Source organism: Dromaius novaehollandiae, chromosome 3, assembly GCF_036370855.1.
Source record: "Dromaius novaehollandiae isolate bDroNov1 chromosome 3, bDroNov1.hap1, whole genome shotgun sequence".
Lineage (NCBI taxonomy): Eukaryota > Metazoa > Chordata > Aves > Casuariiformes > Dromaiidae > Dromaius > Dromaius novaehollandiae.
The window spans coordinates 41,085,148-41,106,925 of NC_088100.1; the positions used below are offsets into that span (position 1 = coordinate 41,085,148).

General features: G+C 44.7%; 1 protein-coding gene across 1 annotated transcript in view; it reads right to left on the bottom strand.

Moving 5' to 3' along the window:
• Positions 1 to 17,922: 17,922 nt before the first annotated feature.
• The window catches only part of LOC112979347 (gamma-aminobutyric acid type A receptor subunit rho2), a 40,057-nt gene continuing 36,201 nt past the window's right edge, over positions 17,923 to 21,778 (bottom strand). Inside the window, 1 exon segment of the mRNA XM_026093441.2 lies at positions 17,923 to 21,099. Within this exon segment, the coding sequence (XP_025949226.2) occupies positions 20,791 to 21,099 (309 nt within the window). The 3' untranslated portion in view covers positions 17,923 to 20,790.

The following is a 21,778-nucleotide window of genomic DNA, read 5'->3' on the forward strand; positions in this document are numbered from 1 at the left end:
CCTCTGGTCTCTCTTTCACCTCTTGCTTACAGCACCACAGCAGAGCAGGTCTGCATGGTCTTTGTGGCAAACACTGGGACTTCTCCTGTGAGTGATGAGGACATTGGTGGACCTCAAGAAATCACAAACAAAAATGAATTAGATTTCTATTCAATGTGAATGGCAGAGGGGAGAGACATGCCTAAGAATCTGTGACCCCCAAGCCTTCTTATCACAGAATAAAAACTGAACAGAGGCAAGGCACAGGACATGTGCCTCTAAGCTGCTATAAATCCCTAAATGGATTGTATGGTGTATAAAAGGAAGGGGAAATAGGCCAAGCCTGCAGTGGGCAGAAAGCTGAAAGGCTGCAGCTGACAATGTGCTTCAGTGAATTGCAGTGCTTCAGGACTAATGCGTTTGGATGCTATTCCTCACCGCTTAAATGAATAACAATGCTACAGCACCACAACGAGGCAAGTCTTTAATACCGCTCTGGCTTTCATTAGAGCTCTTTGCTCAGTGATGTCTTTGTCCACTGAATGCTTCTTTTCTCCCCATACCGCACGTTGCTGTGCACAGGGAGACCTATTTGAGTTTGCAAGTGTCTTTAGGTAGTCTTACACTCTGTGAGAGATTATGTGCGTTGCGTGCTGAGCCGTGTCCTTTTGCTTCAGCCCGTTCAGCAATTTACCGGCATTGTGTTAGCTGGATTAGGTGGCTTTGTGTGCGCTTGGCAGTGAGGCACTAGACCTCTTGCACCAAGGCTCTGCTATGAAAACTGGAAAAGAATATAACTCCTCTTAACAGTTTTAAGAGGGTTAAAATATTGAAATATGCACACAGTAGTGCATATTGCAACTCTTTGGGAAGTATTTTTGTCTGTTATTAGCAGGTACACTAGAGAAGGCAGATGTGGGATGCTATGGGTGTTAAAGACTCCCCTGACACTCCCCATATGTCCTACTCCACCAAGCACAATAGATTCCTTTACCAGGAGGGGCTGCTCCTTAAAGGGTGTGAGCTGAGCTGGAAGATCTGGAACTAAAAGGGATCACAGTATCCATGCGGGATTGAAATTATACTCTGAAATTATCCTGACTAGGCACTAACTTCGCTCTGACTACTAGATTCTATTCTTCATCTCTCCTATCGAGCCCACTCCATTCCCCTCTTCTGCAATATGCATGTTTCCAGCCAAAAAGGGTCGCTCAGTTTCCTCTTCTCTTCTCAAGGGCAAGCATAACCCCAGTCAGGAATTTCATCAGTAATAACATGCCAAATGCCCCTGCCTGTCCACTGAGGAAGAATTCAAAATGCTTTTAACAAAAGAGCAACAAAATGGAGCAAAAGAGAGAGTCAGCTATTCTTGCAACACGAACACAAGAAACCCGACAGGGCCATCTCAAGGCAAAAGATGATGCAAGTACAAATAACAGTAACAGAATTGTCAGTAGCAATTCAGAGAAGGTAGTGCTTTATAAGAGGGTTATTCTGCCAATATTTAGAAGGGAATTAAATGAACAAGTGGAGTAATTACAGCCCTGTCAGTCTGACACTGATCGCAGGCAAAATATTAGAGTGGCTGATATGACGCTCAGTAAATAAAGAATTAGAGGGTAATTTAATTAATGTTAATTAGCATGACTTTAAAGAAAATATTTCTTTCCAAGCTAATCCTTTCTTGATTAATTTAAAATATGTTTGCTAGAGGAAATGAAGCTATGTAATGTAAGGCATTATGCCTTCTGTAAGCCATTTGGTGTTGCACCATGTGGTATTCTGATTAAGCAACTACAAGAATACAATATCAAGATAAAATAATGAAAATATTTAAAAACTGGATGGTAAAAGCATCTGAGATTTGACTGAAAATGGTAAAGCTTCACCAGGAGGATATGTTTCCAGCATATTTCCAAGAATATGTCTCCCCAAAGAGATGGGTTCTTTCTCCTGTTCTGTTCTTGTCACTGAGCAAGAATAAAACAGAAACTGCTCCTGATTAAGCCTACAGTGACATAAAGTAGATCAGGAAAGCTGAAGGATCACTGACTAGGAGCAAATGGAATAACACAGGGAAAGGTCCAGAAGCTAGTTGCATCATTTGAATTTACCTGTTAACACACATGGTTTGCAGAAGAGGATGGCTGCATGATGAAACTCATCTAACCTCTCAATGGACCTCAAAGCACTGCAAATGGCAAGCTGTGCTTGATGAAACACAGTGGGTGGTAAAGCCGTAGGGCATAACAGCCCTACCTGGACTAGACGGCGAGGTATGTTCCCACTTATGGTCAGACCTGTCCAGTCACAGATGATGTGCACAGTGCTGTTCTCTCTGGGTGCTCCACAAGTGTGGGACTTGTGGTGTTGAGCAGCTTGCTCAGCATTAGGAGGGGCCTCCTTCCCTGGCTTAGCTTCTTTTTCTTCTCTAAGTGTTATCCCCAGGGCCTGCCTGGAGGCTGCTGAGATTACTCAGGGACTGATTTGAGTAATGACTCAACAACTCATGACTTTTAATCCTGTCATTTCCCAGACTACGTGGCCAGAAGCTGCTATTAACTGTCAAGTCTTAGTGGTGTCACAGATTCATATTTTGAATAGAGCTTTTATTAATTTCAGTCTTCACATCATTACAAATTTTTAGTAGTGGAATTTAGATGTTCCTTTTGCAGCGGAAATTATCATTTATCCATTGAGATTTTTTTTTTAAGTATCTGATAGGCTCTTTTCACATCAATGTCATAAAACAACAGGGTCTGGACGTGAGACTGTCAGCCTCAGTATCTGGTTCCATGCTATTTCAAGAGATGGCTTTGAGAGCCAGACTTTTTATTAACACAACCACTGTCTAAAGTTGACATACTTATCCAATGCCATGGTTTTAATTTCTCCCTTTGGTTTGCTAGGGTATTCGAACCTTTATACAAGTATAAACTGAGCTGTAAGAGGAAGTTCAATGCTTGCATTTCTTTTCTGATCAGCATACACTGAAGAAAATGCTTGTTTTCCTTTATGATCTACTACAAAAATCTTGACGATACTTCCTGCTCTTACACCTGGGAGATCAAAACTAGATAGGGTTTCTCAGGGCCCTGTACAGTTGAATTTTGGATACCTCCAGGGATGAAGTTTCCATGGCCACTCTAGGCAGCTCTTTTCTTGTATCTAGTAGCAATTTCCCTTGCTACAGCTTGTGACTGTTGCCTCTTGCCCTTTTTCCAGGCATCTCCGAGAAGAGTTTGGCCACGTCTTCTCCTTTAGCCACCCGTTAGGTAGATAAAGACAACAGGTATATCCACCACCACCACCACCTCTTCTTGCGGCCACACAATCCCAGCCTCTTTTCCACCATTCCTTGCACCAAACCACCACACATGCTCACCTGCATCACGGCAGCTCACCTCCTGGCCCAGAGGCCAGACAGCATTTACCTCCTGGCCTCGAAGCCAGAACTTCTCTTCCTGAGAGACCACCAGTCCAGGTGCAATTTCCTTCTTTACTCATCACCTTTTTCCTTCTATTTTTTTGATAACTTGGATAAACAGGTCCATCCCTCCCAGAAAGCATAAAAGCTTCACATAGGTGCTGTCATCCTTATACGAAGCAGGGCTTTCTGCACTGACCTGGGAGCAATGATTCAGCAGGGAATGGCCAGCTCAGCAAGGACAGAGAGGCCTTGACTTGCTGCAGGCGGAAGCTGTATCGAAAGAATAAAATGCCGGATGTTGAAAAGGAAGGGCCAGCAACTTGGGATTGTAATATGGTAGATGAGCTGTGTTACAGAAAAAGCCAGCCTTCTTCTTCTTCTTTTTTTTTTTTTTATTTACCCACGTGGTTTCACCATTATTTCTTATTTTTCCCATTCAAACCAGGCCAATGCCAGTTATATGAATCTGTGCACATCCCACTAAAACGGTCAAGTGCTGAAACCATTTGAAAGAGCCACTGAACTGTGTGAGGCTCAGCGCCAGAGGGAATCGGGGTGAGAAAGGTCTGTCCGAGAGGTCTCAGCAGCTCACTGAGGGGGAACAGACAGAAGAAGGAGCATTTATCTTACATTGTGCTGGCTCCAGATAAAACAAAGAAAACTGAAAGCATACCTCTTCACAAGCACACTAGAGAAGAGTCTAAAGTGTATTAGATACACCCTTAAGAGAGGAAAGACCTCAGCTAAACAGCAAACATCATTAGTAAGCTTTTTGCTATGCATTTTAGGGTCTTCTGTCACTGCTTTCTGCACATTTACCCTCTCACAGTTAGCATCTTACATTTTTAATTCAACCTATTGATCTCATTTCATTGCACCTTCAAGCCAACATACCCAGAAGCAAATCAGCAGCAGCACCAGCAGCAGCAGGACATCTGCTTTGTGTTGCTGGGCCAGCACTGAATGCCCCGAACACAGCGTCGAGTCACCACTTGTCCCCGAGGAAGCATGCCTGTACCACGGCTGCCCTGGCTTTTGCCACCACTGTTGTCCACCTGCCATCTATGTCCTGTCTGGGATGAGCCTGGTAAGACCTTTGGCGACTAGATGGAATAGGAGACAGGCCTTACACCCACATAGTGCCACCTTTCGGCAGAAATTTCGGGCTGCTTCTGTAATTACAATCAGAGGAACAGAATCATTTGCAGTTTTCACCTCTGCTGGGGTAGGGGGACATAAAGGAGAAGGAAAAGAAAGAGGAAAAGTGAGTTTTTTATTGTTGTTCACTGTACTTTTCTTGCACTTTTGGAATCCTGGGTAGGTACTTTTTTGTTGCTGGAGCCTGGCCAGCTCAGCAACAGGCCATGTGCTGGGAAATGAAGCTGGCCCAGGCCTGTTCTCTGACCCTCAGAGCAAACCTTTCCCCTTGCTAAGATGAAGCTGATGATTATCATTTTGGTGCTTTTAACAACCAGTGGCACCCAACCTGTCAGATGGCAAAGCAGAACTTCAGCTCAGGCCTCAGCTTTCAGCCTCCGTAGTCACGTCTTGCAAAAACTCGAGGAGACTCCCCTCTGGCCTGAATAACAATGTTTCAGAAAGCTGCTCTGGATGCTCTATTGCTGAAAGGGGAAAATGGCAAAAGAGATTCTTGTGCAAAGTGTCACGCTTCAGCAGTGATGACGTGGTCTGGTTTGAATGCATGAGTTTGGGGAAATGCAGGCTAGGGCAGGTGGGCAGTGGGGTGGGAAGCAGTGCAGGCAGGGAGCTGTGCAGACAGAGGAGCAGGCAGCAGAATGAGAGGGCAGCAGCGGTGGGGAGCAGTGCAGGCAGTGGTACAGGCAGCGGCAGAGCAGCAGTACAGGCAGCAGCGCAGGCAGGCACGCCGCAGTGCAGGCAGGCCACGGCGCCGGCAGCCGTGCAGGCAGGCTCCCACGTGCTGGAGACGGGCAGCTGCGCAGCCACTTTCCCAGGCTGCCCAGCAAGGGGGGGGTCCCAGGGGGCTGGGGCCTGGCTGGGCATTGCCACGCTGCCCAGCCCCAGCTGCAGGCTACGTGGGGCCAGTGGAGGTCGGGGAGGAGATGGAGGGTGACTTGGAAGCAGCTCGGGTGGAGCAGGCCTGGGGTATTCACATGTTGGCTGCCCTGGGCAACTCGTGGCAGGAGTGGAAAAGGGAAAGGGGCAGATAAGCAATGCAAACCTCCCTCACAAGGCGGGGGGGGGGGGGAGGGCGGGTTGTTTCTTCATGCAAAAACGCGACTAGGAGACCCTCCTTCAGTAGGCATGTGGTTTAAGAGGTTCTCTCTCATATGATTTGGTGTATTAGGGGAATTAACCCTAGCATGAAAGAGCAAATGTAACAGATGTGTATTTGCATCTGGAAGGACACAACACCTTCTGGGTATTCCCTGGGAAAGGGAGAGGATAGGAAAGGCCCGTTCATCAGGGCCCATAAAACTGCCCAGTGTGGGGCAATGAGAAGAAATTCAGGTTGCTACAGTCCCCACCCATCCTCATATGTGGATAAACAGACTTCAGGGCAGCCAATCTAGCAGCTTCCACGTGCATTAAAATTCACAAAGAGATGTGAAAAAAAATCAAACCTTTCTTCCTTCCTCTCCTTCAGAAGATATCACTCCTTGTAGAAAGCTGCTTAACATTAATGGTTTTTATTTATAGGTTTGGCGTGAATGGGGTTTTCACTGAACTCCTTCAAACTTGAAAATAGGCTCTGATTGCTTAGGCCAGGCTCTTTCCCTTCCCTCTCCCTGGCAAAAGTGAATTTGTTATTCCAGGTTTGATACTAATTGCATTAGATTGCTGTATCTTTAAAGGAAAATAACATAATTATTTCAGCGAGAAACCCAGAGCAGACCTGCCTAATAGAAGAGGAGACAGTGGTTTGAGATGCTTTGGGCAAGGACCCAAAATGCAGACTATGGTCCTATATCATTGCAAGCTCATGGCTTTGCAGCACAGCATGCTGATGTCAGCCCAGAAATAGTCAGGAACAGCAGAAATCTCCTCAGGAAATTCAGTCCTTGGTATGTAGGAGTAGGATGGCTGAGTTTTGTGCTGAATATATGAAGCATAATATGTTTGGGAAAATAACATGCCTTTGCCAAAAGAAAGACTGTTCTAAGAGCAGACTTTGGTTTTGATTTCAGTGAGAAAGTTGAATTTCCATGATCAAAAATGGAAATATAACATGATTACACTCCTCCATGGATTATAAAACTGGAATCACTGTAGAAAATTAGACTGTGAAGGGTTTTTTTTCCCAATATGTAATATTTCAAAGTGTGGCAAAGAGTCTTGGGATGCGCTTTCACTGTGTTATTGGGCATACCCACCTCTGTGACTGAATGCTGCCTTACCAAGATATTCTGCTCCTCTTCGCATGAGAGTTCTGAGGATGCAGAGGGAGATGTGCTTCTCTCTGGGCTCCCTGAAGGACAAACCAAGACCTCCCTGTATACAGTAGAGCCTAGGTAGGATCACCATATTTCTGGCAGAGGAAAAAGTAGTCATAGACAAATACATGAGAGTGCTGTGCAGAGCAGGGAGATGTGGAAAAACTGCCCCATGTGTCCATGATGCCCCAGCATATGGATGCTGACCAGTTTGACTGTGTGTGATTTCCTGCTTTGCTGCCTATAGCAGAGCCATGAGAAGGCTGTATTTCTCAGCAATTTCACCTAAAGAGAGCAAAAAGCCCCAAACACCCAGAATCTTCTTCCGCTCTGCATGAAAATAACTGGCAAACCTTGCAATTTTTTTCCCTCTTTCCCCTCTCCTCCTTCATTCTTAGCTTCTTTTAATAGCAAGACTGAGCAAGGAAGTGAAATAAACACAGAAAACTGCAAAGTCAACATTTCTAAAACAGAGTGCTTTGAGATAGATTTCGTTTTTTAAACTTGCTTATTTTAAAACACCCAAATCAGGAAAGTATTGGCATTTCTTTGACATATTATATGTTCTTTTTTGTCTTTCTCTAGTGCCAGAGCAAATAAAAAAAAGACAGTCATTAACGCATGCCTGCTTTTTGTGAAGGCTTCCGCAGCTGCATCAAAAAGCTCATCTCTCCGCTCGACATCCAACACGTCGTCCAGTGTGCCAGGTGCAGAAAGGCAATTACCAGTCTCCAAGCTGGCATCCTTCTAACAACAACTTCTTTTCCAGGCCAGACAAAGCATTAGAAAACATATAGAGAGCAGTTCAGCATTTCTGAGAGATGATTAATGTGGTCTAACGGGTCTGTTCCCTCTCTGATGCTGACAGGCAAATGCTTTCATCTCATTACGCTGTTTCACTGCAGCAACATTTTCTGATAGCTGTAATTCCTGTTGCAGCACGGGTAGCCTCAGCCACGAGTAAAAAGAAGTCGGGTTTGGCAACGTGCTGAGAAAGCCTGTGCCCTGGGGACGCCTGTTGGCCGCAGGCCCCTTTCGGATCCCGATAATACAAATAACTGGCAAAAATGCGAATGAATCGCTTGAGCAGAGATTTGTAGAAACACAAGGTGACCATGCGGATTAAATCCAGTGTTAACAACCTCTGGGCGTCCTGCCAGCATCTACCGGTGATGGGACCTGCGCACCCAGTCTTGTTTGCCGTTTGTAGCCCTTTACTTTCACAGCAACATATTTACGCTTTGTTCTCATGCTTACATATTTAATCTGTTTTCTGCAGCTTGATAGCCCTGGAGAAAAGTGAGGCGAAACAGAAAAGAGAAGAAAGCAAATGCTAACTAGAGCAAGATCCCGGCTGTCCCAGTCTTTTCTCATTTTCCCAGCTGAGACTCGGCAGCGCTCGGGCTGCTGCCCAGCCCTGGGAAGCCTTGCTTGTCCCATATACGTGATACAGCTTGTGGGTTTTTTTTCCTACTTTTTGAGTATTTTGTTTGAGTAAATGAAGATACTGTAAAATCTAAAATGCAGGCATAAAATGGAATAATTCTTTCTTTAATCTATAATATTAAATTCCTTCCAAAGGTTTCCTATGAGATCACCAGCAAATCAACAGGACGATTCCTATCAGATTGTCAGTAAAATTACATAGTAATAAAAACCAATGCTCACAAGTATAAGTCATGCTTGCTTTCCAGTATGTGAGTCAGTTTTATTGTATCAATAGTCTAGGCTCACGGGATAAACATAATGATTTTTCTTCTTCACCAGTAATTATTATTGACATTTCTGTGGATATGTCTTTCCAGTTAGTTTTGCTTTTGATCTCAGGCTTTTAGGAGAGTATCTCAGCCTCTCAGGCCAGGATACAGATGCCTCTGTAAGTCCTCGCCTGTGAGGGGAACCTGGAGAAGTGGTGAAACAAAGTATTTCCCCTCGCCAAGAGGAGCCCAGAAGTCAACTCCTAAAGCCACATCTCAAGGAGTGTCTTAAGGGTGGACGAGGAAACTAAATGGGCTGTTATTAAATGCAGTCACTTTTGAGTGGAAAGAAAAGCACCAGGAGCCTCCTGACGGCCAGGAGAGTGAAAGCCCATGTGTGTTACGTGGGGATTCGGAGAGGCAAATTTCAGTCATTTAGTTTGTCGTATGTCTGGGATGGACTGTGGGACAGATCCTGTGGCTGGGATAAACTGACATCGTCCAGGAGCCCAGACACAGGGGCCCATGCAGTGCCTCGCACAACTAGCCACCGGCTCCTCTACAAAGCCCGCAGAGAAGCGGAGCACATCTGCATCACCAGGCGATGATTTAACATATTGTACTCTTTAGGAAATAAATTCAGTCCTCCCGGAATTAGAATCTGACTTAGGCTGGCTGCATCATGACCTTTAAAAACGAGTGGATTTTTTTTTTTTTTGGTCTATTTTTCCTGCAGAACAAAGCCGGATTTAAAGGGCTGCCGTGGGTGGATGATTGCAACCCTTGATCCACAGCCAAAAGCATTGCATTATATAAAGAGTTTTTTTCTTCATTAGGAATTAATCTGTGCTAACCAACTGTCAACTGCTGGTAATGACAATTTATTAACATGCTGCCCTCACTGAACTGGGGGCATTTAACTGACTTATTACATTAGATGTAATATGAAAATGCACTTATATATATATCCCAGATACACACGGGCTTCCGGCCTGTCCGCCCACATGTGCACTGATGTAGGAGAGCGAGGGTGGCTGCAGCAGCACCCAGCTGGCTGGGGGCCCGGCCTTGCTCCCACCTCCCTTGCCTCATTTGCCTCCACTGGAAAGCAGAGCTGAGAAAATCCACCTGTCTCTTGAAAACCCCACTTTGAAGTGTATTGGGGGATTTGGCATTATTTGCCACCATGGCAGGAAGTAAAGTTTGCTGCAAGGCAGAAGGCACAGAAGAGCCCTTATAGGCATCTATGGGATGCATGAATTTTTTCATGGTTAGGTCAGGTAAGGGGTTTATTCTGCCCTATAATGTTTTTGTAAGTGTTCAATCACTTTTGGGCTTCCAAAAAATCTTAGCAGGTTTCATGAAAAAGGTGGGGTGTTCCTGGAGGAGCTATCATCTCTAAGCAATATAATGACATTTAATGGAATGGATCAAAACCCAAATACACACAAAAAAAATCAAATTCCAATGTCAACCTCAACCACTATATCCAACTTTGTGCAGAGCTAGCCCTCTCTACAAAGATGCCTTCTGCTCTGTGCAGGAAAGTGGGGGTGAAAGAATAAATCCGTTCCCTTCACAGCTCCAGAGAGACTCTACAGGATCAGAAACTGGCCTGCTCTCCAGAGCAACCTCTTCCTTTTTGCTAGTCATTGAGATTTGACACGAAAAAAATGATGCACGGTCTCTCCTTTGCTGGTTATCATTCCCATCCATGCTGGGTGCTGCTGTCTGTGAGCCGAAAGAAGAGTAACAGCAAAGCAGAGGATGCCCGTGCCAGCACCATTGGCTCTTATGAATGCACAGGGTACGTAGGCAGAGCTGTAGCTTAGTTATCAGAAAAGCAGATGGAGCTAGAGAAATGCACAAATTTCTGTTAGAACAACCTAAGAAGTCGATACCCATCCCCAGACCCTGCCCTGCTACTTCTCGCAGGGAAGGAAATGTTGCAGGCCAGTTGGGGGCATACAGCTTGATTGCAACAAGGCTTTTCTACGAACAAGTTAGGGACACTTTGAAGAGGGATGCAGACAGAGAGGAGGCTGTTTAGTCCAGAGAAGAACAACAGGAAACCTGATAGATATCTGCAGGTACCTAAAAAGTATAAAAACTTTCCTTCATATCCACTGCAGGTCAGACAAAGAATAACAGGCCTGAGTTACAGCAAGGGAGATTTAGTTTGGATCCCAGTAAACACTTTCTAATTTTAAGGCTGGTTAAGCACGAGTATAAACTGCCTGGGGAAGTTGTGGGATTGCAGGTTTTTAAGAATAGGCTGGACAAGCATCTGTCAGAAATGATTTAAGTACAGTCAATCCCGCCTTCAGGCAAGGGAACAGGCTAGCCGGCCTCTCGACATCCCCGCCAAACTACTCTCTGTACGACTGCTGTGGCAGAGCCCTGCACGCCAGCCCGTTTCCCATAGCAGGGCCACGTCCCTCCCCTGCCCTTGCCCCAGGCTGCAAGGCATTGGCACGAGAGCCCAGGGGAGCCTGTGCCACACCACGCCAGCGTCAGCTGCCTCTTCCCTGCTCCCTCTGTCCTGCTTGTCCTTCCCTTCTCAACAGCTACCACTAGCCTGTTTGTGGGTCATTCCAGCTCTCCTTCACAACCCATTCGTACCTCATGGGGAGAAGAAACAAGGGGGAGACACCAATGGCAACATTTCCCGCATGGAAAATGCAGCAGGGCCCAACCAGTGCTGACCATGGTAGACACTGGAAGAGTGATGGCTGCTCGACAGTAAATGCATGTGAAATCTTCACTTCCAAGTTTATCATCTGCCTTAATTAGCGTGGACAGACGGGAAGGCTAGTCTGAGCAGCAAAGACAGCTTGGATGTCACAGCACTGAGCATAACTAGATAGCCAGCAGGCTGTACCAGCCTGAATTCTCCCTATAAAACCTGTGGAGAGAGGAAGACGCATAAAGCTGTGCCAACATCAGGCTCTGTTGCAGCATCCAAACCCTTGAGTCAGCATTAAATTAGCTTGCTCCCCTCCATTCATGACTGGGCTCAGGGCTTGAACTCTTTCTCTTCCCTTGCCCAGGTGAGTACTAGACCATAGCAAAGTTCCCCCTTCTTTTTCTTCTTCTCTTCCCTCCTCTTTTTTCCTTAGTTTAATCTATATTAGATTGTTCTGTGCAAACTGGAAAAGCTTTGGCAGGAAGCTTTCTTTTCTCTCCAGCACTGCAGAGCCTTGAATGTACGACTAGCCTGCATGTGGCCTTGCAACCTTCTCAAACACTGAGGAGGACTGAACCCAGGCTGCCCATTTCAGCAGAGACTGCTCTAACTATTGAGCCACATAGATTAAGGTATCGCCATTTCTGAGTGCTTCTTGCAGCCACCAGTTTGGCATGAGTTGGGAATGCGTACTGGTCAAGTCCACACAAGGTAAGGGAGATGGAGACAAGTGTAGTTTGTTAATCATGATATGGGATTTGCATGAGATGGGTATTAGGGTACTTGGCTCTGTCCAGGCTGAGCCAGGGACCAGGGGCACATCTAGGAGCAACCATCAGGCTTCTGGGGTGCCTCAGTACTGTCAACGGAGATGTCTAGGAGTAAGTGCAGGCTTTCCAGGGGATGGGCAGGAGCTCAGCTGCAAGGCGAGGAGAAGCTGAGGAATGAACTTCTGGATTTAAAGCACCCCCTGGGTGGCTGCTAAGAGTCTTGGTTACACTGGTGGGTCTAGCAGCAGAGGAGAGCCTGCACCTGCAAGCAGCCAAATGCCGTTTGCAGGGCAGGCTGCCTCCCTGACCTGAACCTGAGAGCCAGCTGGGCCAGACCTCTCTTATGGCTTTTCCCTTGGTCAGTGGATGAAAAGCTCAGTGACTACCTGCATAAATTCCTCATCAGCCCAGGAAAGATAGTCCAGCATCTGGCAATGCAGTATGCCTATATGACATTGCTTGATACCTTAAACTCACTTGAGTTTAAGCCTTAGACTTAATTCTGAGGCTATTTCCTCCCTGTGTGAAATCAAGTAGAATATCTTTTCTATTTGTAACGGGCTGTTTTAACCTCCTGCCAATTAACTTGTTACAGACTCTTGAACTAATTGGTTTATTGGATTCACACAGTAAAGGAATGGCCTTACAGACAAGGTTTATACCTGGAAAACAGCCTCAGTGATTTCTTTTGCTGGCAGAGCACCAACACGAAGGTGTTTTGCATTGGAGCTGTTAGTTACAGATTTTGATGGCTTTTGTCACCAGCTGTGATGTGGGAAGAATATTGACAGGCTGTATTGTTTACGTCAGCTCCCAGAGGACTAAGGAAGAGAAAGCACAAACATTATAGCCGTGAGTAAAGAAAAGCTAGAAAAGTGAGGAACAGCTAATGGCTTGGCAAAATACTGCTTTTGGCACCATCACAAAAATACTAACTTTCATTTGGTTGGGATTTTTTTCCTCATCTTGCCTCTTTTCCTCCCCCCCCCCCTTTTTTTTTCTTTTTTAAAGGAATTTAATTAAAACACTTCTTTGCTGGGCTGTGTGGAGAGAATACAGAGGCTGCTCTTTCACATTTCAGGCTCCTGTGGTTATGCTAATCATATCGGGGAGCCCAAGCATAATGAGGAAGGATTTGTTCCCTGCCTCCAGCACAGTGATGTCTCCAAGGGCAGGAAGAATTTGGGAAGAGCCCTTCTGTGGGAGAACGAGCCGGGAAAGGGTCTGCTGCTGGGAGGCATCGCCACTCGCCTGCTCCTGGCCCAGCCATGGAGGCCACGGTGCTGTAGCACTGGGGAAAAGCCTGGTTTCCATTTTTGACAGTTGGGTTTGCTAAATCCCCCCATTTTGCACACTGGTGCTACTACCCATGAGCTTTACAAACCTCATTAATACCAGCATGGGGTACAGTGGCCACCACGGCCTCCCAGCAGCCATAGCTGTCTCAGGATCAGGGACAAGCATCACCCTGTGAAGCTCATGAAACAAGCAGTGCTGCTGACACATGGTCCGTGTCTCTCCTTTCCTGCCCAGCAGTAATTTCTGAACACATTAGAGAGATGAAGAATTACATCCGCAGAGCTTGTACCACAATCTGATTTTGTATGAATTTCGAGGAGGGCTTTGCGCAGCTCAGCATGCTCCATTTTCATTTAACAGTTCAGTTAAAAATTCAGTTGCACAGTTTTCATTCCTCCGTCAACTACAGCAAAAAGCACCTGAGACAGGGCAGATCACTGGACCCAAAGTAATGAGCAGGGCCCCCCATTTCAATCCTTTCCTCTGCTTTCTGTGTCTCTAGACCAGCCCCTCTCCAAACAAGCCAACACTTTGAGCAAGGGTTGTTCTCCTCCTCCTCCTCTGCTGGACCGTCTCTGGGAGGTCTGACATGGCAGATGTCTGACCGTGAAATCCTGCAAACAGCAGTCACTTCTGCACACTGGGACCTGCTCTCCTTCAGGGAGAAAAATCATACAGGTAGCCCCCCAAGGAAGAGGAGCGTTCAGCGCAAAATGTTGATCAGATCAGAGAGCCCTTGGGGCAGGCAGATACTGACCCAGAAAAGACTGTTCCACCACTGAGGTCCAAGCATGGAGGAAATGCCCATTGTCACCTTCCCTCGGGTGGCAGTGTGCATCAGCGTCACGGATGGGCTGTGGGTTGACCACCCTGAGATGGTTATGGTCTCCAGTAAGGAGTTTCCTTTCCTCTGCATACAGGCTTATAAAATCATCCTCAGCCCCCATCTGAGCACCTCTCAGTATGCATTAAATGCCAAGGCTATTCTCCGTTGCAAATGATATGGTCTTTCTCTTGTCCAGCTCCTAGGAGCATGTTTTTTCCAACTGCCTAATGTCTGAATAATTCTGCCTTTCCCATTTTGTGGAATGGCAGCTGTTCTGAAACTGTACGTGAAAAAGAAGCAGTATTTTTACTTGGAGGCCATTGTAATTGCAATCCATGCATGGCATCAAAGGTCTCCTTCCAACAGCACCATATAAAAATGTGGTCATTATGTACCTTACCAAAAAAGGTTTAAAATTTCTTGTTTGAAATGAATTTGGACCCTACTAAAAATCCAGATAATATGGAAAGAGCCAGGAGGCTAGAGAGTTTTACAACTTTAATGGTCTGACCCATTTCCCAAAAAATATTTGTTCAAGTAATTCAAACTGTCGTTACAATTAACTTGTCCTTTCATTTCCCTCCTTGAATTCCCTCTAAGCTAAACATGCAATTTGCTTCTATAAATCTGTGTGACAAGTAGAGCAGTAAAATCTTTTTTTTCCACGTCATTTATATGTATTTTCCATGGACTGAGTTCTCAGGCCCTTTTCCTAAACTAATTTCTATGGTTCCAAGTGCACGAATCAACACTTGGAGCCCCCTAAATGACCCAGGGGAGAGATTCAATTTGGAAAACTGGCCAAGACAAGTCTTCTGTATTTTCTTAAAGGCAAGAAATCTTAACAATTGGTCTTCCAATAATCTGTTAAGGCTGCTGCTGCTTGCTCCAAGGAGCAGAGATGTCCTGTTTCATGCATCCCTCTCAAAGGGAGGGTGGGGGATAGTTCTCCTGATCTGAAGACAGCGTGGCCCTGCCTCTCCAGAGGTATGCAGGACATGCCAGGAAGCTGGAGGGAAACCTTGGTGGTGTCCAGGGCTCACTGTGCTTTCTGTCACTCTGGAGAGACTTCTCCAGGGGTTTCGCCACCTGGGTCTCCAGCAGGTACAGCATGGCAGACCATGTCTCTGTGGCCTCCACTGCTCTTCTGAGTGGGGTCCTCCAGGATGTCAGTGGCTCCCACATCAAATGCTAACTAGAGAACAATTAACCACGTGTTCAGACACACAGGGCCAGGAGTGATCCAAAACCTGTGGCCGAAACAGCATCCATGGCAGCTATTGTGGCCAGGCACAGTGTTCTTACTTCCAGCCCAAATATTAGCTGCAATCCTGTGCCCCGAGCTGGGGATGACGTTGTTTTCACCCCAGCCTCGTTGCACTACGCAGCAATTTGGGAATGCAGGACGCGTTAGTGAGCAGTGGTGGCTGCAGCGAACGGCTCCCAGGGAGCCACCGCAGCAGAGCCAAGGCTGCCGTGGCATTGCTTACACAGTAAATAAATCTCTTTTTCTGCTTCACAGGCAGCCCAGCACGACAGGCATGAGGCCAGCCAGGCCCACACAGCAGAGTCCCTCATGGCAGCCCAGCAAAACAGCACCACAAAAGCAAATTGTTCCTGGGGCAGAAGAGAGTAGGAGGGCAAGAAAGTGGAGAGAAAGAGGTTACACACCTCAGCACTGTGCTGCCCCCATGGCCCCTCCAACACCGGGGCAGCTCCCTGCATCTCTGCCGGTCACTCCCTACCCCGAATCATCTGTCCTGCAACCTTTTAGACTCTCTCCTGCTTGGGCCAGCACGCTGGGGATGGGGATGGTGTTGAGGAGAGACAACTGGGCAGTCCCTACCCCTCTGCCTCATAAAGACCACCTCCAAGGAGCAGGACACGGTCCCAAGATGAGATAGGGAAGGGCTGCCTTGCATTGCCCCAGCCTCAGTTTGGACAAGATCAGACGTAGCCTCTTTTTATGGGCACAATGCAGGTTAACATCAAAAGCTGGCAGCGTGAGGGCACATCATTTTTGTAAAGGAATTTATCAGCTTAGTGTGAGACTGGATGATATTTTAATTTTAATAGTGCTAAAGTCTTGTTATTTTTAAATATACTTTTTGCTTCTTTAAGTTTTAGCAGGGCAGTATCTCACGTAGCTACACCATGCCTTACTGTAATCTTTTCATTGTGGAAATTTGACAGACAAGAGCCATTATTCAGTAGTCCTGGTATCAATCTAGTCTATGTGCATTTCTTTTCAGTCTTATTATCTGCATTAGGCATAATAGCTAATATCTGGCAGCTGGGATCTAAGAGCAGTTTCATCTTCCATTAGTGACTGTGGAGACAGTCTTTTCAGAGGCTCAAAGGAAGAATTAAATGACCAGTTCTCATTTATAGTCAAATGGAGACTGAGAAATCTACCTGCCATTTGGGCATTTGAAAATGTTCCCTTAAATTTGGAGTAATTATTGAAATTCCTTCCATTGTGGGTTGCTGTTTTTACAAAAGGTCTCTGCAGCTTACATCTATAATTAATGGCTCAGTTTTGCCAAGGAGCTTTCCATACTTAAAAGTACTTGCACGCTTCCACTGAATTTCTTCTGTCTTTTGAGACTGTTTTTTATTTAAATTCAGTTACAAATGAGGTGTTTATTCAAATTCTTTACCAGTAGGCATTAACTCTAAATTAACAGAGCTCCATGTAGAATTAAAGTAGTGTGTCAAACTTCACACAATGTTATGGGCTCATTTCCACCCTTTCAATTTGTTATTTTATTACCAGGTTTGATTACAGAAATCAGCACAGTAGATTGTACCAACTGTACAACCAATTTAGCATCAGCCTTCCTTGCACACTTCTCCACACAGCCTTCTTCAGAAGAAAAAGGTTAAGAGAACCCATAATTTTTAATTATGGAATAACTTGCCAGTGCCCCGTTTCTTAGCCTTTGACTGGCCAGTTCAAAGCCTTTCTTCAGTCCAACATAGTCTGTAAGTTTTCCTGTGCATAATAAATGGTAGTTTACATACAATATGTTACAATTGCAAATATGTACACTATTTAACATAGGTACGCATCCCAGTGTCTTCCTTTGTTATGTTACGTGCATGTACATTATACATATGTAAACATATATATAGTTGCTTTCTTTCAAAGACATGATTTGGTTAGACAGAAGTAAGTAAAAGTACAATCCAGCCAGATACAGAATGAGCTGGGCTGACATTTTGTCTCTTCACAGTCAGACCATGTTATTCAGAGATGGTGCTTTCACCAATGGGCTTTCTACACCCAAATACCTTATGCATTTCTGAAAATCCTGTGCTGTGGTAAGTTAATTGTCCAGATGCTCAGGGCTTCACCAAACTGGGCTGCATCCATCCATCCATCCCATGGTGTTCAGAGCCTAACATTAGGCACTGTTTTTAGCAACTGGAAGTTAAACGGTGCTAGTGAAGCCTCTTCTGACCCTGGAGAGATGAGAGGTGAAATGCACGCTCAGGAATCACACTCCAGGTATTTGCTCTGGCTTCATGCCTAGCCAGTCTCCTCCTAGTAAGCAGGAAAATACAATTCATAAGCTATAGGGTGCAGGCATCTTTGTTGTATTTGCATCTATACTTCTTATCTATTGTTTTAACCAAAAATGAGCATATGCAGTGCCCAAGATAGAGACTTCTTTTTGCCTTTAACAAAAAAAAAAAAAAAAAAAAAAAACCCTCCTTGAGGATTTTATGGGCTGTGTAATTGTGTCTGCTAGAAACAAATGTGGGTATTTCATTACATGCCAACCTCTATCAGTTATGTGCACATGCATATAAAATAAGAGTAAGGTAGCCTCTTCAAAACAGGTTTATTAAGTAACATTTAAACTACAGGTAGCACTAGTGCAACAGGTGATAGGATATAAGGAACTATCTCTGTCACCACATAAATTTTAAGGGAAAAAAGAGACGTAATAAAAACAGATGGCAAAGTAAAGCACTAGGTCTTTTTTTTTTTTGTATGGCAGGAGGCATTATTCATGGACAATATTTACATGGACAAACTTTACTTTTTGGCTGTTGGGCTATATTTAGATACCACCACCACCCCCCAAATTAAAAGTGGCCTGTTTACTCTTCCAGATGGCTGATATAACTGAAACAATTTTATCTTGTGCATGTTGATATCTAATAAGATCTTTTCGATTTCTTCCAGCTAGACTGATTCAGAGGACACAACTGAAGAATTCACTGGTAACTAAGAGAAAATACTTCAGACTCCTGCAAGGTTTCCTGCTCAGAAATCACAGTTATTCTTCACACATATGTAAGTTAAGCCTCTCGGCAACTCCTGAGGTAGGTAAATATTATTGCTTCCCATTTCCCTGATGGAGAAGCTGAGGCACTGAGAGGCTAAATGGCATGCCGAGGGCAATGTAGAAAGCCTGGCAAAATGAGACCAAGTTTCTTACTTCCCATCTCAGTGATTTAACTGCACCATTCTGATACCTTCTTGCAGCTTACATCTGACAGCCTAAGAACAGTCCCCTCAGTTTGCTCCTTTTTCCTTTCTAAACATGGCAGTGTTTTTTGTTTTAAAAGGGCTAATATTAAAGAAATGCATTTGTTATGTAGGGGTTTTAACCTCTCAAAAGTCAAGTAGGCTATTTCTTTAATATTTCTTGCCTCGTTATAGTAGTTAATTTTTGCCTCCGCCAGTAAATGCGAGAGGTATCTAGGTTTCAACTCTGAGAAGAGTGACGTGTGGTCAATACGCTGATCTGATGGCACGGGAAAAATACAGCAGGCTGGCATACAGGAGAAACCTTCCTTTCAGATAATGTCTTTTCATGGCTTCCCTTCTGTTCTCTCTAGCAATTTCAGGGCTGTATTTTTGTCTTTTATGACCACACAGAACTCTGTTTGTCAGTTATTAACACAGGTGATGAAAGCAGGACACAGTTCTTGACTGTAGTTTCTCTAATCAATTTTGTTTCCACTAAATTGGTGTGGCCATTGAAACAGATTTCAACTTAGGCAGCAATATTTGAGGCAATAGGTAAATTCTGGGTATTCTGGAGTGGACACTTCCAGGTCTCCTTCTAAATCCCCTTCAGATTTAAAATGTAAGTATCACCACTACAGTAAGCAGAAGATTTCAAAGCCCAATCAATAGTCACAGTTTTATTAGTATTTTTGTCTGCTTTTCTGGTGAAGGGGGATGGATATTACATCTCGTATATGCAAGGGTATTGCTAAAGATTTAATGCCTGTACCATTAGCCATGTGATTTATTTGAATCTCCCTGTCCGAAACACTAGTCAGATGATTTAAGCGTATTGTTGAATTGGCTTCTAACTTCCATACTGGGTCTTCCCACTTCAAGCTCTTCTGGCACTGCTGAGTTTCAGCTTGATAACCAAATGTTTTGATGAACGTAATCTCCTCCACAGCCCACAAAACCGTGGTGTTTATTTAAAAGTAAAGAGCACACAAACCCAGCCATCACTGTCTTACTGCTAGCACACAGGAACGTTTGTGTCTTGCTGCCAGCATCATTAGCAAAGGAAGGGGAGATATCACGGGGTGGAGAATGAAATGCCAAGCACAGAAGCTTGCTACAATATTCTCCAGCAGCTTCACAGGACTTATTTTGGCCTTGGAGCCAGAGGCTTGTGCTTGATTGAATCCCATAGTATTATTTTTGACTACTTTCATTTCTGAAATGCCTATACTTCTGCAGAGAAAGGTTCTGGCAGGCATCTCCCCCTCTTGATCCAAATGCCTAAACTGAAGGACAATGTGTATATTTGGAGAGGCATGTCAGGATATACAGTTTCTCTGTGAGCTGCACTTTCCTCATAAGGATGAGGAAAGTTCTTGAAAGCTGCCAGTGCTGCCCTCAACGCTGGTTTCTGCTTTCAGCTACGGAGCGAGAAAGTGATGGTCCCAGAGACACTGCCCATTCCCCTGCAATAACTGCATGCCGCACACCAGTTTCCCCTCCCATTTTAGAGGGCAGGTGCTACATATCGCACACTGTGCTCCACTCAAAGGGTGAACACTAACTAAACCTGCCCAAACTTCCTTTTTTGATTATCCATGAGCCCTGGAAGCCATTCTCTGCAAGTTCATGGACTTCTCTGCTTTGGAAAAAAAGGACCACAGACTCAAATATGTCGCCTGCACTCCGTAATCAACCCCATTGATCCTGTCCAGGCAATAGTCCTATTGGCATCAATGCAAGTCCTGTCCAGAGAGTGGAATTTGCATGCTGCAAAGAGGTATTGTTCATAAGCCAATGGAAAGACATACAATGTTCATAAACCAAGTCTAATCTATCAGGACAGCCCAGGTGAGCATTATCTGTAATTTTCCATTGCACAGCAAGCACCAGCAGTGTTGCCAGCTCCAAAAGTATGTCCAGCACTTTTGGGGCAAATGGTGACTGCATATTTTCAAGTATGAGAAACAGTACGTATCATAAAGTGAACTGGAGCTGGGGTGGGGGTTGGACAGCAACCATCGTGGCAGGTTTCTCCATGGTACCTGTGCATGGAGTTGCCTACTGGAGGCTGTGTCTCTCTACCCTTCAAAGAAGTAGCAAAATAATCAGTTATCTAGCTTTCCATCCAAACTGGGTTTCAAAAGAACCAACAAAAGAGAGTTTTGTAAATGTTTTCTGCTTCAGTCACTGCTGGCACAGTATACCTAGCTAAACACAGACCAATATATCAAATTAAAAAATATGTAGGTGCCTGGAAATATTAATCTTGAGTATTTATCAATTGCGTGAGTGTTCTGGATGATGCGCAGGCCCACATGGCCCTTCAGGCCTCTCTTCCTTGATGAATTAGATTCATTGCTCATAGTCAAGTGCACGACCATCTTTTCTTGTTTTTCTTCCTCTGGGACCATCTGGCTTCTCGTATAACCTGCCAGGCTGTTGGCATCAGATTCACTGTAGTTTCCATCCAGCATCATAGTTTTCGAATGAGGGATCCCACACGTACATGGAAACTAGGAACACAAGCAAGAAATGTAGCTGAACAATGGAAGAATACATTAGCAACAAAAAAGATGCCTTTCTTTTTACAGACAGCTTGCAAATAGTAGAGCTTGAGATTTTAGCCGAGATTCTGTAAGTTTCTCTTTCAGCAAAACTGCTTGGACAAGCCGATTCAGAGTAAGTGATTAGAAAAGCACTTTAGTGGGCATAAAAGCTAACCAAAGGGTTTTCTTAGCTAGCTCTGTTGAGGATGGCTATTTTCAAATTCTTTGTTATGCATTCTTTGTTTCAATAATTATACAAAGGCAAGATGCAGTTATATCTGTGGAAACACACGTCTAAGAAAAACACTGAACACTGTTAAAACTTTGAATTGCAAAAACTGTCTGTTCATGTTTAAAATTTGTAGGTGTTCTGTCTCAATAACATGGATTATATAGTTATATGCAAGGAAAATGGATTCCAAATCCTGCTTTCTGCCAGGAGTAACTGCCTCTGATCCTTTCCTTACCCAATAGCCCATTGCCCCAAATTCCCTCTTCTGCTGACTTTAATGTTTTGGTTATCCAAGGACTTGTTTTCAAGGATAACTTCAGCTAAAATAACAAAAGATACATACATGAAAATACAGTATATTGAGCATGCTACTCAGGAAGCTATGCACACAAGGCTTTTTCTTCAATTTTTTTA